Here is a 15,782-nt window from a genome sequence, read left to right as displayed (position 1 = left end):
AATCTCTGGTGGCACAGCTAGCACTGCGAGGCGTTGCCTTAAACCACTGCGCCCGAGAGGCCCATGAGAAAGGGAATTTTTACTAGGATTGTCAGCAATTGTAAAAAACTGAGTTTTTAAATGTATTTGGCTAAGGTGTATGTAAACTTCAGACTTCAACTGTATATAAAAAAATGCCAGTTTCTACCACAACACCACAACACCCACTCACTTGAGGAGGTGTTTGAAAAGGAGGTGCATGGTGTCGTGGTTGGGCAGGGGAAGGGACCTCACCAGGTCACGGAAGTACAACACCTTCTGAGGATAGTCCTGGATTTCTACCAGAGAAAGAGTCATCCCAAATGTCAATTTACTCACATCCTTTCATGCTATTTAGGTCAGACTATGTCAGTTCATTAATATCATATCATTTGAGTCTGACTATTGAGATGCATGCAGAATGTTTTATTAGGGCCTGGCCTAGACTTACTGATGGCAGCGATAAACTTGTCGAAGAAGCTGTAAGGGAAGAGAGGTTCAGGCAGCTCCCTCAGGAAGAGCTTTAGCGCCCCCGTGATCACATGAATCTCCTCCCACTGACCATCCTCTAGGTCCAGATTTTCCTCTGGAGGGAGGGAGAGAGCATGAGGACAGATAATATGGTTGATAATACTGCAAGATGCTCCATCTACAAATAAATTACTAGTCCTTGAAACTTGCTTTACCATGATCTGCTTTGTGGCGTAGTCTCTGAATGACAGCTAGATTCCCACTAACTCTGTAGATCCCATCAATGTCCAGACCTAAGGGTAATGTACAATTGTGTTACCTCTTTAGAGGTGGTAAAGGTTGATATTACGGTATCAGGATAAAGAAGGAATACCTACCTCTAATCTCCACTGCCCTGATGCACTTCTCCGCAAACCTGGGCACAGTGCTGTTCTCTCGATGGCACAGCGTGTCCAGATGACAACCAAACACATTATCTAGAGAACCACGATGAAAAATATTCTGAGTGCCGAAAAGGTATCATAAGGTACAATAAGGTTACTCTGCTATGTCATTTAACCATGTTATAAAGCCCAGTCTCACCTCTTATGTAGCCCTTCTCCTTCACTGACTGCAGTGTGGGTCTCTTCTGGAGAAACTTGCGTAGTTTGGTGCGGACACGCCCCTGATCTGATGACTCGGCACTGATGCCAGGCGTAATTTTAGTGGCTGCTGGAGGGGGCAATTAATGATGGGTGCAGCTTTCGTTAACTACCTGATGCCCAGTTACCAAATATTGACATTTTCCACCTATTTCCACCTCAAAAGCATTGAAAGACCTGGTGGTTCATAATAGTAGGTTGTAGGACAATCATACTTACAGCTGGTCCTCTTGTCTCTGTCTGAAGCAAGTGGAGATTTCTCCATAGGCTCCTCCTCTTCCTCTTCCGACAAGTGATCTTGGTCCTGAGAGAGGAGAGGTTATAATGAAGACCGACGCCCCCTTGGCCTACTCTAATTACAACTTGTTACATAGACACCTCCTGGATGCTCACCAGCTGTCTGACGGTGTCCAGTATGATCCTGTGCCAGTCACAAATGATGCTCTCTGTGTCGTACTGGACCAGGTACTCACACCCATGACGCGTTTTCAACTGAAGCGGGAGAGGGAAAAAGCCATACCTAGAGTTAAATTAAATTAATTTTGATTCAGTTCCTGAATTGAATGAAATAGAACTGACTTCAACCCTGATAGACCTTAAACAGAGCCCATACCTCCAGAACGTTCTTCTTGCTGGACTTGTCCTTGGGGGCCCAGCCCACAGTGGCTCCCCGCAGCTCCACTGTGTACTCTGGGGTGATCTGATTGGTCTTGTTCTGAGGAATCACGGACCAATGACATTCATTCAACAGACCTGGTGGTTCGTAATAGTAGGTTGTTGGACACCCAATCCTGACAAGCAAGCAAATCATTCTTTATGAATACAATGAGCTTATTTTCTAAAGTGGTGGCTGTGAGTGGTTATTGTAGCAAAATGTTCTTACAGAGTTTCCCGAGGGTGCAGATTTAGGGTCTTTGTGAAACGTGAGAATGCCTCCATGCAGCACTGTCCATGACGGACTCCAATTCTTCCTATTAGAAAACCAGAAAATAAGGAATCATTGGTCCATTGCGCAAATCACAATGTGTTGTAATTTGTGCAGTTGACTTGACATTACCTAATTCTTTTCCCATTGTCAGCCACCTTGGTTTTGTTCAGGATCCCTGCCTTCTCTAGTAGATGTGTCTAAAACAAGCAAAATAGAGACAAATATTAACAAAATATCACAAACGACAGAGGGAGAGTGTATGAACATTTCTACTAATGGTGATTACCAGGAACCCACAGACCTCAGATCAGGTTTAAAGATTTTGTTAGTTGTATTGTACTGTACGTACATCAGTGGAGGCTGCTGAGGGGGGGACGGCTCATTATAATGTCCGCAATAGAGTGAATGGAATGGTATCAAACACATGGTTCTCATGGTTTTCACTGACATACATAGGTAAATGAGTTGAGCAGTTAGTATCCACATTGAGCCATATGTTACTGGACATTGCCCATCGGTCTACTGGCTGATATGAACATTGGACTGTTCATGTTAGCAGATTATTGTAATTGTGGGTTATAATTTTAGGCCAAGATAAAGTATTGTTGTGACTTTGCAATGCATATGCTAGGCCACTAGGTGGCAGCAACAAATGTTTGTGTTGGCAGTGTTCCAGGTTATGCTGAATTCTTGAGCTATGAGTCCACAGGTAAAGATCAAAGAGTATAAGTAGCAGATTCTTTACAGCTTTGAAATGTGAGTCAGGTATCAACATGGGAGTGGTCAATCTTAGTGTGTGTGTGTGTGTGTGTGTGTGTGTGTGTGTGCGCACGCATCTTTGTGCATGAATGCACAGTTATACATGCTTGGGCGTGAGTGTGTTTGTTTGCATGGATTCATAAAATGGGAAATAATCCTTTGGGGTTGACTTTGCTTATGGCACTGACATTCAGCACTTTGACATTACTGTGCCTACTTCATAAGACAGCGCCATATGTACATTCAGCACAATGCTTTGAAAGGCAATACAATAAAATATGGTGTCAATCAGATCTGAAAGTACTACCCAACAAGCCACCACTTGGACCACAACATCCAACAAAAACAACTACAAATGCTCCCTCTCCCCACTAGGGGGTAGTGTCAATGGTGGTCTATCATGACACGATCATTTAGTACAGAGTTGATTCAAGTAATCAAAGCTTGATGATGATTGGTTATTTGAATCAGCTGTGTAGTGCTAGGGCAAAAACCAAAATGTGCACCCCAGGGGGCCCTAGGACGAATTTGGAAAACCCTGATTTAGCAGATGCTTGTATTCCAGATCGCTTTCTTATCCACACACGAAGCAAAGAGAGAGAACAACCCATTCAAAGTTAGTAGTTTCACTTAAACACCACATAAGAAACTCTTAATCAGCCCTTTTAAGAGCATACATGTATATAGTATGTACTGTAACTAATATCTAATCCATTAGCTCCCCTTCCCAAGTGCCGTTAGTTCTCCTATCCAATTCTATATCATAGTATGTTAGTTAGATCAGAACACCCACACACCACCAGAATGCAATACCTGTCTGGCAAACTACACTATGCATCTATCTATCAGGCCTGACGTGGGTCGTAAGAACCTACATGCTCATGATGTGAGTCTGTGCTCAGATGTGACAGTCTACTCCGTACTCCCAACCTATCAGTCTTTATGGAGAAAACAATACAAGTCTTCAATGAATGGGATAATGGGTCTTCAGGCTCTTTGTCATTTAGAAGTCTGTGTGTGCTGTCTGTACAGTAGAGTACATTTTATTGAGTTAGTGGAAGGCTTGGGAAATGAATGAATTCAATTAATAAAATTAACAATAAAATCATTGTTGAAAAATAATGCAATTTCCAATTCAATTATTGTGTGTACTAGTCCAACACGTATAATATATTATTGAGGGCCAGTAGAAAATGACCTGACAAAGATCCCTATGGATTCTTTATCGTGTCGTACGTTCTTACTGTACTTACATGGCGTGGCGTCTCAGGGGAGTTGCCTGAGCTGGATGCTTCACTGGTGACGTCCGAAACGTTTCTCCTATGTGTTGGAAAGAACCTCTGCCAAACGGAAGGGAGGGAATTGGGTTCAGGTTGGTTAGTCAACAGTAGTCGATAGGGCCTTATTGTTCGAACAGAGCAGAAATCCTGTCAAATTTGATGAGTCATAATTCTATCCTCTTTCTCCCCTGCCCCCTCCATTATTGTTGTAGTTTCTCCCATTTCGGTTTGTAAGTGACTTCCTGAGGGGAAATCAACTAGGGCAGGTGTTTCCATCTCCTGTTGGGAGGGTCGACAATGACACAAACACAACGACATCATTCCACAAGGGCATTGTGCATAAAGCTGTGAGGGCCAGGTGTCTCATGTCAGGGACTAGTCCTAATGGCTTGTTTGCTTGGGACTATCAGAACAGCAAATGCTGCAGTTTCTATGTTCCTATACCGTAGTGCCAAATTCAGTCTAGATTCCAAAAAGAGATTATAATGGCCCATAAACGTCTGTTGCTATACCAACGGTGTGAAACCTCCTTCAACGTCCCTATCCATGCTCTGGGCTCCCCAGCTACTCACGTTGTCTTCTTGGGAGGGGCCAAACTGAGCTGGGCCCATTGTGTGTCTCCAGTTCTTCAGAACCAGCGGGCTGTCCTGGTCCACTCCATTCCCCACCTTGGACAGACTGGCTGCACCTGGGAGCTGAGAGGGTTAACAGAAACAAACAGTGTAAAGGCCCTGGCCTATTTAATCAAACCCAGTAACTGGTTATCTGAAGTAAGGGCATCTTTTTTTCACCTACAGAAGTTTACATACACTTAGGTTGGAGTCATTAAAACTTGTTTTTCAAACACTCCACAAATTTCTTGTTAACAAACTATAGTTTTGGCAAGTCGGTTAGGACATTTACTTCGTGCATGACACAAGTAATTTTTCCAACAATTGTTTACAGACAGATTATTTCCCTGTATCACAATTCCAGTCAGACGTTTACATACACTAATCTGACTGTGCCTTTAAATAGCTTGGACAATTCCAGAAAATTATGTCATGGCTTTAGAAGCTTCTGATAGGCTAATTGACATAATTTGAGTCAATTGGAGGTGTACCTGTGGATGTATTTCAAGGCTTAACTTCAAACTCAGTGCCTCTTTGCTTGACATCATGGGAAAATCCAAATAAATCAGCCAAGACCTCAGAAAAAATGTGTAGACCTTCACAAGTCTGCTTCATCTTTGGGAGCAATTTCCAAATGCCTGAAGGTACCACATTCATCTGTACAAACAAAGGTATGCAAGCATAAACACCATGGGACCACGCAGCCGTCATACTGCTCAGGAAGGAGATGCGCTCTTTCTCCTACAGATGAACGTACTTTGATGCAAAAAGTGCAAATCAATCCCAGAACAACAGCAAAGGACCCTGTGGAGATGCTGGAGGAAACGGGTGCAAAAGTATCTCTATCAACAGTAAAACGACCAGTAAAATAACCTGAAAGGTCTCTCAGCAAGGAGGAAGGGGGACAAAATATTGTACTTTTGGAGAAATGTCCTCTGGTCTGATGAAACAAAAATAGAACTGTTTAATGGCCATTGTTATGTTTGGAGGAAAAAGGGGGAGGCTTGCAAGCTGAACAACACCATACCAACCATGAAGCACAGGGGTGGCAGCATCATCTTGTGGGGGTGCTTTGCTGCAGGGGGGACTGGTGCACTTCACAAAATAGATGGCATCACGAGGAAGGATAATTATTTGGATATATTGAAGCAACATCTCAAGACATCAGTGAGGAAGCTAAAGCTTGGTCGCAGATGGGTCTTCGAAATGGACAATGACCCCAAGCACACTTCCAAAGTCGTGGCAAAATGGCTTAAGGACAAGAAAGTCAAGGTATTGGGGTGGCCATCACAAAGCCCTGACCTCAATGCTATAGCGTTTGCGAGCAAGGAGGCATACAAACCTGATTCTGTTACACCAGCTCTGTCAGGAGGAATGATCCAGAATTCACCCAACTTATTGTGGGAAGCTTGTGGATGTCTCCCTGAAACGTTTGACCCACGTTCAACAATTTAAAGGCAATGCTACCAAATACTAATTGAGTGTATGTAACTTTCTGACCCACTGGGAATATGATGAAATAAATAAAAGCTGAAATAAATCATTCTCTCTACTATTATTCTGACGTTTCACATTCTCAAAATAAAGTGGTGATCCTAACTGACCTAAGACAGGGAATTTTTACTAGGATTAAGTGTCAGGAATTGTGAAAAACTGAGTTTAAATGTATTTGGCTAAGGTGTATGTAAACTTCCGACTTCAACTACAGTGCCTTGCGAAAGTATTTGGCCCCCTTGAACTTTGCGACCTTTTGCCACATTTCAGGCTTCAAACATAAAGATATAAAACTGTATTTTTTTGTGAAGAATCAACAACAAGTGGGACACAATCATGAAGTGGAATGACATTTATTGGATATTTAAAACTTTTTTAACAAATCAAAAACTGAAAAATTGGGCGTGCAAAATTATTCAGCCCCCTTAAGTTAATACTTTGTAGCGCCACCTTTTGCTGCGATTACAGCTGTAAGTCACTTGGGGTATGTCTCTATCAGTTTTGCACATCGAGAGACTGACATTTTTTCCCATTCCTCCTTGCGAAACAGCTCGAGCTCAGTGAGGTTGGATGGAGAGCATTTGTGAACAGCAGTTTTCAGTTCTTTCCACAGATTGGATTCAGGTCTGGACTTTGACTTGGCCATTCTAACACCTGGATATGTTTCTTTTTTAACCATTCCATTGTAGATTCTGCTTTATGTTTTGGATCATTGTCTTGTTGGAAGACAAATCTCCGTCCCAGTCTCAGGTCTTTTGCAGACTCCATCAGGTTTTCTTCCAGAATGGTCCTGTATTTGGCTCCATCCATCTTCCCATCAATTTTAACCATCTTCCCTGTCCCTGCTGAAGAAAAGCAGGCACAAACCATGATGCTGCCACCACCATGTTTGACAGTGGGGATGGTGTGTTCAGGGTGATGAGCTGTGTTACTTTTACGCCAAACATAACATTTTGCATTGTTGCCAAAAAGTTCGATTTTGGTTTCATCTGACCAGAGCACCTTCTTCCACATGTTTGGTCTGTCTCCCATGTGGCTTGTGGCAAACTTTAAACAACACTTTTTATGGATATCTTTAAGAAATGGCTTTCTTCTTGCCACTCTTCCATAAAGGCCAGATTTGTGCAATATACGACTGATTGTTGTCCTATGGACAGAGTCTCCCACCTCAGCTGTAGATCTCTGCAGTTCATCCAGAGTGATCATGGGCCTCTTGGCTGCATCTCTGATCAGTCTTCTCCTTGTATGAGCTGAAAGTTTAGAGGGACGGCCAGGTCTTGGTAGATTTGCAGTGGTCTGATACTCCTTCCATTTCAATATTATCGCTTGCACAGTGCTCCTTGGGATGTTTAAAGCTTGGGAAATCTTTTTGTATCCAAATCCGGCTTTAAACTTCTTCACAACAGTATCTCGGACCTGCCTGGTGTGTTCCTTGTTCTTCATGATGCTCTCTGCGCTTTTAACGGACCTCTGAGACTATCACAGTGCAGGTGCATTTATACGGAGACTTGATTACACACAGGTGGATTGTATTTATCCTCATTAGTCATTTAGGTCAACATTGGATCATTCAGAGATCCTCACTGAACTTCTGGAGAGAGTTTGCAGCACTGAAAGTAAAGGGGCTGAATAATTTTGCACGCCCAATTTTTCAGTTTTTGATTTGTTAAAAAGGTTTGAAATATCCAATAAATGTCGTTCCACTTCATGATTGTGTCCCATTTGTTGTTGATTCTTCACAAAAAAATACAGTTTTATATCTTTATGTTTGAAGCCTGAAATGTGGCAAAAGGTCGCAAAGTTCAAGGGGTCCGAATACTTTCGCAAGGCACTGTATATGTGCAGTACAGAGTTGCCCCATACATTGTCAAGCTCTTTGAGACCTGGTAAAAAGCCACTCAATCATTCCTTGAAATTACAATATTGCTTCTCTTCACCTCTGCTGGAAGGTTCCACTGGGATCTGGAGCCGTCTCTCAGGTAGTAGTACGTCTTTCCTTCTTGATCCACAGACTTGAGCCACTGCCAGGATACACACACACACAACACAAAACAGCATATGACACACACTGCATGGTTTCTCAAACCGCTACCCTTTCAAAGCACTCGACCTCCATTCAATACACTTACCTGCTCCTGTGTGCGTTCGCTGGTGAATACGGTCTTCCCATCTGCCTCTATGGAGCGCTTCCAGCCCGCCGGGACACTGTCTAGAATGGCCCGGGGTATGATGGCCAGTTTAGCCTGCGGCATGGACGGGATGTCTTTGGGGAACACCGAGGAGGAGGTGTCTGGAGCTTCGTGGTCTTCTGTCAGGTAGTCTTCCTTTGGGAGAGGGGGCTGAGGAACAGAAGATTTGTCAATGCTTTTAAGATGGAACTCAAACTGAGTGGCCAATTTCTAAAAGGTTTATGACATGGTTCATAACATGCTAGCGATTCTGCTCAAATGGCAAACGTTCTTAGTAACTTCGCTAGTAACACTGAGAATAAACAGCAAAAAGCATGCGTATGCCATAGCAGGCTTTAGACATAACTAGCTAATGAATTAAAGAAACAAGACTCCCTCAAGACCATGAAGCAGATGTTAATGCGCTGGTGTTTGACAGAGACTGCTTTAGCAGTCAAAAATCCAACAACACTTTCCACGGTTCTGTATTTTAGAAGCATTATCTGTTGATGAGCTTGAAACAATGGCCATATTAGTCAAATAAAGCATAAGCTAACCCCTACCGGTCCTCTGTCTGGGAGCTTCAGCACAGGAGGCTCAGTAACAGGAGAGGAGGGAGCGATGGGCTCCGGAGCTCCCCAGGACGTGGCCCCAGAGGTGGGGTTATAGAAGTAGTTTCGACCGGTGGTCTCATCAAACACCTGTTCCCAGTTGGAACCCTGGGATGAGGCTGGTGAGAGGGCCGGGGACAGGGCTGGGGACAGGGCCGGGGACAGGGCTGGGGACAGGGCTGGGGACAGGCCCGGGGACAGGGCTGGGGACAGGCCCGGGGACAGGGCCACGGACAGGGCTGGGATAGCCAACGCCTCCTTGGGCAGCTCCATGTCTGCGGAGGGGAGGGTGCTGTGGGGGTCGGCCCAAGTGGTTTGGCCCGTGGCTGGGCGGTAATAGAACTCTTTCCCGCTGTCCTTGTCAGTGTGCACCTGCCATCCCTCCTGGGTAAGGGGCAAGTCAGGACTCAGAGCTTCTAACGGAGGGGATTGTGGGATGTTTTTCTTCAGCTCGGTGACGTTGGCGTAAACAGCAGTGTTGGGGCTGGCATTCTCCACCTGGAGACAGAGATGAAAGAGAGGTCACAGGTCAGTCATCAGGAATAACATGAGGAGGAAGAAACATTTCAGTCCCAGTCCTAAAGGCCAGCGAGCCACCAGTCCATAATATCTTGTGCTCTATATGAACAGAGTAGACTGCCTGCGTAGTACTCTCCAACCTCACATTATTTGCAGTGAAGCCAATGGCCCCATCAGCCCCTATGAGAAGCATTCGTGAGATCCTCCACAACACAAAAGACAGAGGGGAAAAAAGTTCTCTACCTGCACCTCCCTTTACTCCCATCAAGTAACAAAGCACTGACTTGGGATCAAATATCATTCTCCCAACCCCTTTGTTCGAATAGGCTGAGTTACCCAACTCATCACAATATGCCCATTCTTACAAAGTGCATGCATTTAAAGAGCTACATGTGGATCTCACTTTTGAGTGTTATTTTCTTTCTTAAAAGAGTACAGACAACATCAACATTCAATTGTAAGCCCTTTTTCAGGTTTAGTGGAAATGGCCATACGTCAGTAATATCAGCATCCAAAAAAGTGATCTGTCCTGTTAATGTCTTTCCCGAACCCTACATACATCTCAGGGGTGTGGAAGTGAAGAGCAAAACATCACATCTCAGACAGAGGAGATTTCCACCACGTGGAGTGGAGTAGACCACAGGGATCTGTGTGGCAGACCGTCACTTCATTGATAAACACAAGCACATTTCAACATGAGCCAGACATGATAAAAAGCTATAAAGACTGGGGAAGTTTGAACGACAACGCAGATGATGTCACAGCTAAATACAGTACTATAGGCCACATTTACATTTGAGTAATTTAGCAGACACTCTTATACAGAGCGATTTACAGGAGCAATTAAGGTTAAGTGCAGACAGATCTTTCACCTAGTCGACCTTTCGGTTACTGGCCCAAAGCTCTTAACCTCTAGGTCACTGTACCTGTCACCCTCACATGTAGGCTAAGTACTGCAGGCATAGTATTGAACATGTAATTCAATAGGCACAGACACAAATATTAGGACAGGCTGAGTGAAATGACCATGAAGTCTTAGATTAGTGAAGGAAAACACCATAATTGGGACGCACACCCTTAGGTACTTACCTTGGAGACACCCAGAAAAGTCACAAGCCTGTGCCTGAAGCTACGGCAAGCCTTGAAGATCATGTCGGTCATATTCCCTGAAAAAGGCACCTCTTCGAACAACGTAATGATCAAATATGTTGCATCCCATCAGGGGATATAACATTTTAACTAGTAGATCCAAAAGCAGAAGTATTGGCAAGGACATACCACAGGTTTTTCAGACCATGTACCAGTTCCTTCTTTTGATTACTACCTGGCTTGAAGAGGGGCTTTTTTGTTGTTGCTTTGAATACATTTTTAAGAAACACTGAAAAAGCCAGAGACCAGGGAATAACTGTCTTCGTGTTCCCCAATTCGCACCTTGTAGAACAGACATTCTTCATGAAAAAATAGCTTTAAAGGAAGGTAAGGTTTCTTTGGTATCGGCAAGACTCTTCTGTGTACCACACCTGGACGTATACTGGCCTGAACACACAGACAGACTATACCGATCTAAATACTTGTAAGAAAAACACAAATAAGATACATGGCTGGGTGGGTGGAGGGAGGGAGTCGACTGTCCAACTGTCATTTCCTCTCAAAATGGGCTAATGGAAGTTTTGTACATAAACACACGTCCCAGTTGGGTTGTTTTGTTGAATACTGCTTACAACATCTCGGCCGTAAAGTACCTACGTAATACTTACTGTATGCAAGTATAAAGTAAAACACCAGAACTCATTGATACACACACACCTCTATGCCTGAAGGTACTCTAACATTTAAAATACACATGTGCACAATGAGAGTATTAGTTCTGTGCTGGAATGATGCTGTAGCAGATAGTGTGGATAGTGTTTCCTTGTTCTGTGACATCACCTTTTCTGGGACCTGAGGTGTCTGTCAGAAGCTGTGGTTCCCTGGTTAAGGGTGGTACCTAAAGGTTAACCTGTGATACGCGAGTCTGCCCACTGTTCATGTCCTATGAACAGCTGACATTGATTGTACAAAACATTAGGAAATCCTGCGATTTCCATGACACAGACTGACCAGGTGAATCCAGGTGAAAGCTATGATCTCTTATTGATGTCACCTGTTAAATCCACTTCAATCAGTGTAGATGAAGGGGAGGAGACAGGTTAAATAATGATTTTTAAGCCCTGAGACAATTGAGAAATGGATTGTTATATGTGTGCCATTCAGAGGGTGGAGTCAACATGGGCCAGCATCCCTGTGAAACGCTTTCAACACCTTGTCATCCATTTCCCAATGAATTGAGTCTGTTCTGGGCAAAGGGGGGTGCAAATCAATATTAGGAAGGTGGGTATCTGTGTGCATAACGCAACAGATGACAACATCATAAAAATAACTCCATACTCTTGTATCCTAGAATCATTATTTGTTATTCAAATGGTACCTCCGACAGACACACCCTAGAAACCACCTGGGTTACAAAGCTGCAGGCTAGAGGTTGATCCTAGAATCATTATTTAATAATACAGTTCTGCTTCATTAGACAGAGTAAAAAACGCTCCAACGCAGAGCATGGGCAGCAGTAAATATGCAAGCAAAACTATAAACAAACACTCACTCTCAGGTTTCATTTAACACCACCTGATAAGTTCTTCTTTGTGGTTGGAGAGTTGTCTTTGGAATGTGGCAGTGACTACTGGCTACACATTCAGGTTAAAACATCAAAACCTGCCTGTGGAAAGCCCCAGTTTTTCTAAAGAAGATATTCATGAAGCTTAGCCTTTCCCTTTTCCTTTACAGTAGCAACACAACATTAAGCTACAAGTGCAGGTGCGTGTAGCAGAAGAATCTAAAATGATATTAATAACAGATGCGTAATAGTAATAAAAGTGATTGTGGTGATGATTCTTTCAATCAACCCGAAGCACATTGTTTCTTATGCGCTAAAGCCTCCAAGCTAAATAGCATACCAGCCTCCTCAAACCAAATTAAATGGAAAGGATACCAGAATGACTGGTTCACAAACAGGAACGTGAACATTTTCTGCCAGTCAGCAATACCTGTCATGCCAACCATTTGTTTGGAGCCTAGGTGGATAGTGGCAATATAGTGACTTTTTGTAATCTCTCTAGGATAGGCCTGCTGTCACAGAAGGAGAAGAGATATCACACCTTTACATCAGATTATGTTCCTGGCTGCGTGTATCCAAGCAGGTTATGGTCAAGTATTAACTTTCTGCTTGTGACTCATTGTCAATGATTTATATTTACAAGCAATGGAAACCATGATGGCATTCCTCCCTTGTAGTTTGACCCCTTCTCCCTGGCAGGGTTGGGGCAAACCTTGTCATGCCCATCATTATAATATTATCACACTTACAATTACATCAAGCTTTTTGACACTGCATAAACAGGACCAAGGAAGTCAAAGACAATTACGGATGTACATACTGTACCCAATGTGTCATTTATGATAACGTAATTGCGTATAATATGCCAGAATATTCTAGAAATTACAACTGATTGACACTTGAAGGTTTAAAATGTACTATTGTAAAACCACTGTAGTGGAATAGAGATACACTGAGTGTACAAAATATTAGGAACACCTGCTTTTTCCATGACAGACTGACCAGGTGAATCCAGGTGAAAGCTATGATCCCTTATTGACGTCACTTGTTAAATCCACTTCAATCAATGTTGATGAAGGGGAGGAGACAGGTTAAAGAATTTTTAAGCCTTGAGACAATTGAGACATGGATTGTGTATGTGTGCCATTCAGAGGGTGAATGGGCAAGACAAAATATTGAAGTGCCTTTGAACGGGGTATGGTAGTAGGTGCCAGGAGAACCGGTTTGAGTGTGTCAAGAACTGCAACGCTGCTGGGTTTTTCACTCACATCAGTTTCTTATGTGTATCAAGACTGGTCCACCATCCCAAGGACATCCAGCCAACTTGACACAACTGTGGGAAGCATTGGAGTCAACATTTTGGGCGGCAGGTAGCCTATTGGTTAGAGTGTTGGGCCAGTAACTGAAAGGTTTCTGGATCGAATCCCAGAGCGGACAAGGTAAAAATCTGTCGCCCATGAACAAGGCACTGTTCCCAGGTAGGCCGTCATTGTAAATAAGAATTTGTTCTTAACTGACTTGCCTAGTTAAATAAAGGTTAAAAAATAAATAAACATGGACCAACATCCCTGTGGAATGGTCTCGACACCTTGTAGTCCATGCCCTGATGAATTGAGGCTGTTCTGAGGGCAAAAGGGGATGCAACTCAATATTAGGATGGTGATCCTAATGTTTTGTACATTCAGTGTATATGGACAGATTGGAACTATATAAGAGCATAATCTCAGTCTCGCTTTATACTGTCTTCATCTTAAATCTTCGAACGCTCACTCAGTATTGACCTTAGAAATCAGATGAGGTGACTGAATGCTGCATGGCAGTGAGTGCCACATGGTTTACTGGTTGATGTGCTTTTCCATTCAATCACCAGTGGACTGACTCATCAATTCCTCATATTGATAAACTGAAGAAAAAACAACTGACACTATCAAGATCTAAATAGACAAGAGTTATGGACTCATATTTAGCCTGTAGATATTTAGAGTAATAGTAAGTAGCCTATAGAGCATTACATAAATACCCCCCTACAGAGCAAGAACATCATGGTCTGGGCTAATGCATAATCACAATCTATACCTGAGCTATTTTGCATCTGGGTCAAACACAGGGTCAAACACTGTGTATGTCAGAGGTCATTGACCGACACTGTGGTCTATGTCATTTTCATTTACAAATATACAGTATATTGACAAGATAAGTCAACTGGAGGAAGGTAATGTTTTCAAAAATGTAATGTGTGCTCAAATAATACCAGGTTATTGCCAGTGACCAAAATGAAATTTGATAGAAATGAATGCTTACTCTGAATCACTGTAATTTACACCACATGTATAATACATGTAATACATGTAAAATCCTATTTAAACAGAGCCTCAATCCAAATCTAAACAACAAATGGAGCCATCACGACCATAAAAAGGGCAAATTACCTGTTTAAAGTGTGTTTGGTTAATCCCAGGCTCAATGTAGAGTAGACGATCCTTCAAAGACATCATTTAGAAGTTATAGACTTCAGCTTTCCCTTAATCCAGTTTTAAAGTACAGTATTCACCTCACCATTCCACACTGTACACTCACACACTCCATGCCTTGTCAGGTACGCTACAGTACAGGTAAAGCCACTGCCTAGCAGCAGCAAGTCTTGGGAGTGGTTGTGATGTTCCTCAGTTTAACCCTCTCTTGCCTTCATAGATTGCGAGCACACATAATGCACAGAATGCAGCCAACACAACACTGATACCTTGCATAATTAAATAATAATGTTTTAGAAAAGCATGTGTGCGTGTTATTGAGAGGCACTGAAGGGAGTATCTTTACTCAATCGCCTGTTTACATTTAGCTAATTAAATAATTATGTCATGAGAACATTTCAGGATTCAGGAGCTCTGCAAACAGTTCTGCTCAAAAACTTGAGTGTGTGTGTCAGTGTTTGTGTGCGGCCTGGCGTGGCATGGGGGCTAGCCTATTGGAGCGGAGTATGGGAACGTGTTTGTGTGTGTTTGTTTCCAGTTGTTTGGGGCAAGGCTTGCAGCCCTACAGTACAGGAAAGGGCTCCTCCTTTGTTTTGTAAACACACAGCACAGTGGCCCAGCGGTGCTGCTAACTGGGTACTATGGCTGGGTGGGTGTACCTAATTTCTACCAGCATGTCACATGTGCAACTTTACTCCACACACAGAGATGTGTACAAAGCTCTCCCTCGCCCTCCATTTTGCCAATCTGACCATAATTATATCCTCCTGATTCCTGCTTACAAGCAAAAACTCAAGCAGGAAGTACCAGTGACTCGCTCAATATGTGTCAGGGCTTGCAAACTATTACGGATTACAAAGGGAAACTCAACCGCTAGATGCCTAGCATTGAAAGCCTACCAGACAAGCTTTATGCCTTCTATGCTTGCTCTGAGGCAAGAAACCCTGAACCATGCATTAGAGCACCAGCTGTTCCGGCGACTGTGTGATCACGCTCTCCTTAGCCGATGTGAGTAAGACCTTTTAAACAAGTCAATATTCACAAGGCCACAGGGCCAGATGGATTACCAGGATGCGTACTCAACGCATGTGCTGATCAACTGGCAAGTGTCTTCACTGACATTTTCAACCTCTCCCTGACCGAGTCTGTAATACCTAC

At 43.2% G+C, this 15,782-nt stretch overlaps 1 protein-coding gene across 7 annotated transcripts in view; it reads right to left on the bottom strand.

Moving 5' to 3' along the window:
* Positions 1-15,782, bottom strand: part of LOC109898561 (rho GTPase-activating protein 15) — a 37,201-nt gene that overhangs the window by 3,041 nt on the left and 18,378 nt on the right. The window contains exons 1-17 of one of the 7 annotated variants that reach the window (XM_031827538.1): positions 14,583-14,747; positions 8,934-9,479; positions 8,332-8,541; positions 8,140-8,223; positions 4,670-4,792; positions 4,071-4,157; positions 3,693-3,755; positions 2,188-2,255; positions 2,014-2,101; positions 1,744-1,845; positions 1,524-1,622; positions 1,350-1,434; positions 1,072-1,200; positions 867-965; positions 705-782; positions 470-604; positions 212-317 (exon numbers count right to left, since the gene is read on the bottom strand). In XM_031827538.1, coding sequence (XP_031683398.1) covers positions 212-317; positions 470-604; positions 705-782; positions 867-965; positions 1,072-1,200; positions 1,350-1,434; positions 1,524-1,622; positions 1,744-1,845; positions 2,014-2,101; positions 2,188-2,255; positions 3,693-3,755; positions 4,071-4,157; positions 4,670-4,792; positions 8,140-8,223; positions 8,332-8,541; positions 8,934-9,479; positions 14,583-14,648 — 2,168 coding nt within the window. In that variant the 5' untranslated portion in view covers positions 14,649-14,747. Of the gene's footprint in view, positions 1-211; positions 318-469; positions 605-704; positions 783-866; positions 966-1,071; positions 1,201-1,349; positions 1,435-1,523; positions 1,623-1,743; positions 1,846-2,013; positions 2,102-2,187; positions 2,256-3,692; positions 3,756-4,070; positions 4,158-4,669; positions 4,793-8,139; positions 8,224-8,331; positions 8,542-8,933; positions 9,480-10,589; positions 10,712-14,582; positions 14,748-15,782 lie in introns of those variants that run through there. The other 6 variants (XM_031827537.1, XM_031827534.1, XM_031827533.1 and 3 more) reach the window with 6 other exon arrangements.

Source organism: Oncorhynchus kisutch, linkage group LG6 (genome assembly GCF_002021735.2).
Source record: "Oncorhynchus kisutch isolate 150728-3 linkage group LG6, Okis_V2, whole genome shotgun sequence".
NCBI classification, from domain to species: domain Eukaryota; kingdom Metazoa; phylum Chordata; class Actinopteri; order Salmoniformes; family Salmonidae; genus Oncorhynchus; species Oncorhynchus kisutch.
Note: the sequence above shows the minus strand (reverse complement) of the source record. Positions and strands in the feature narration are given on the sequence as shown.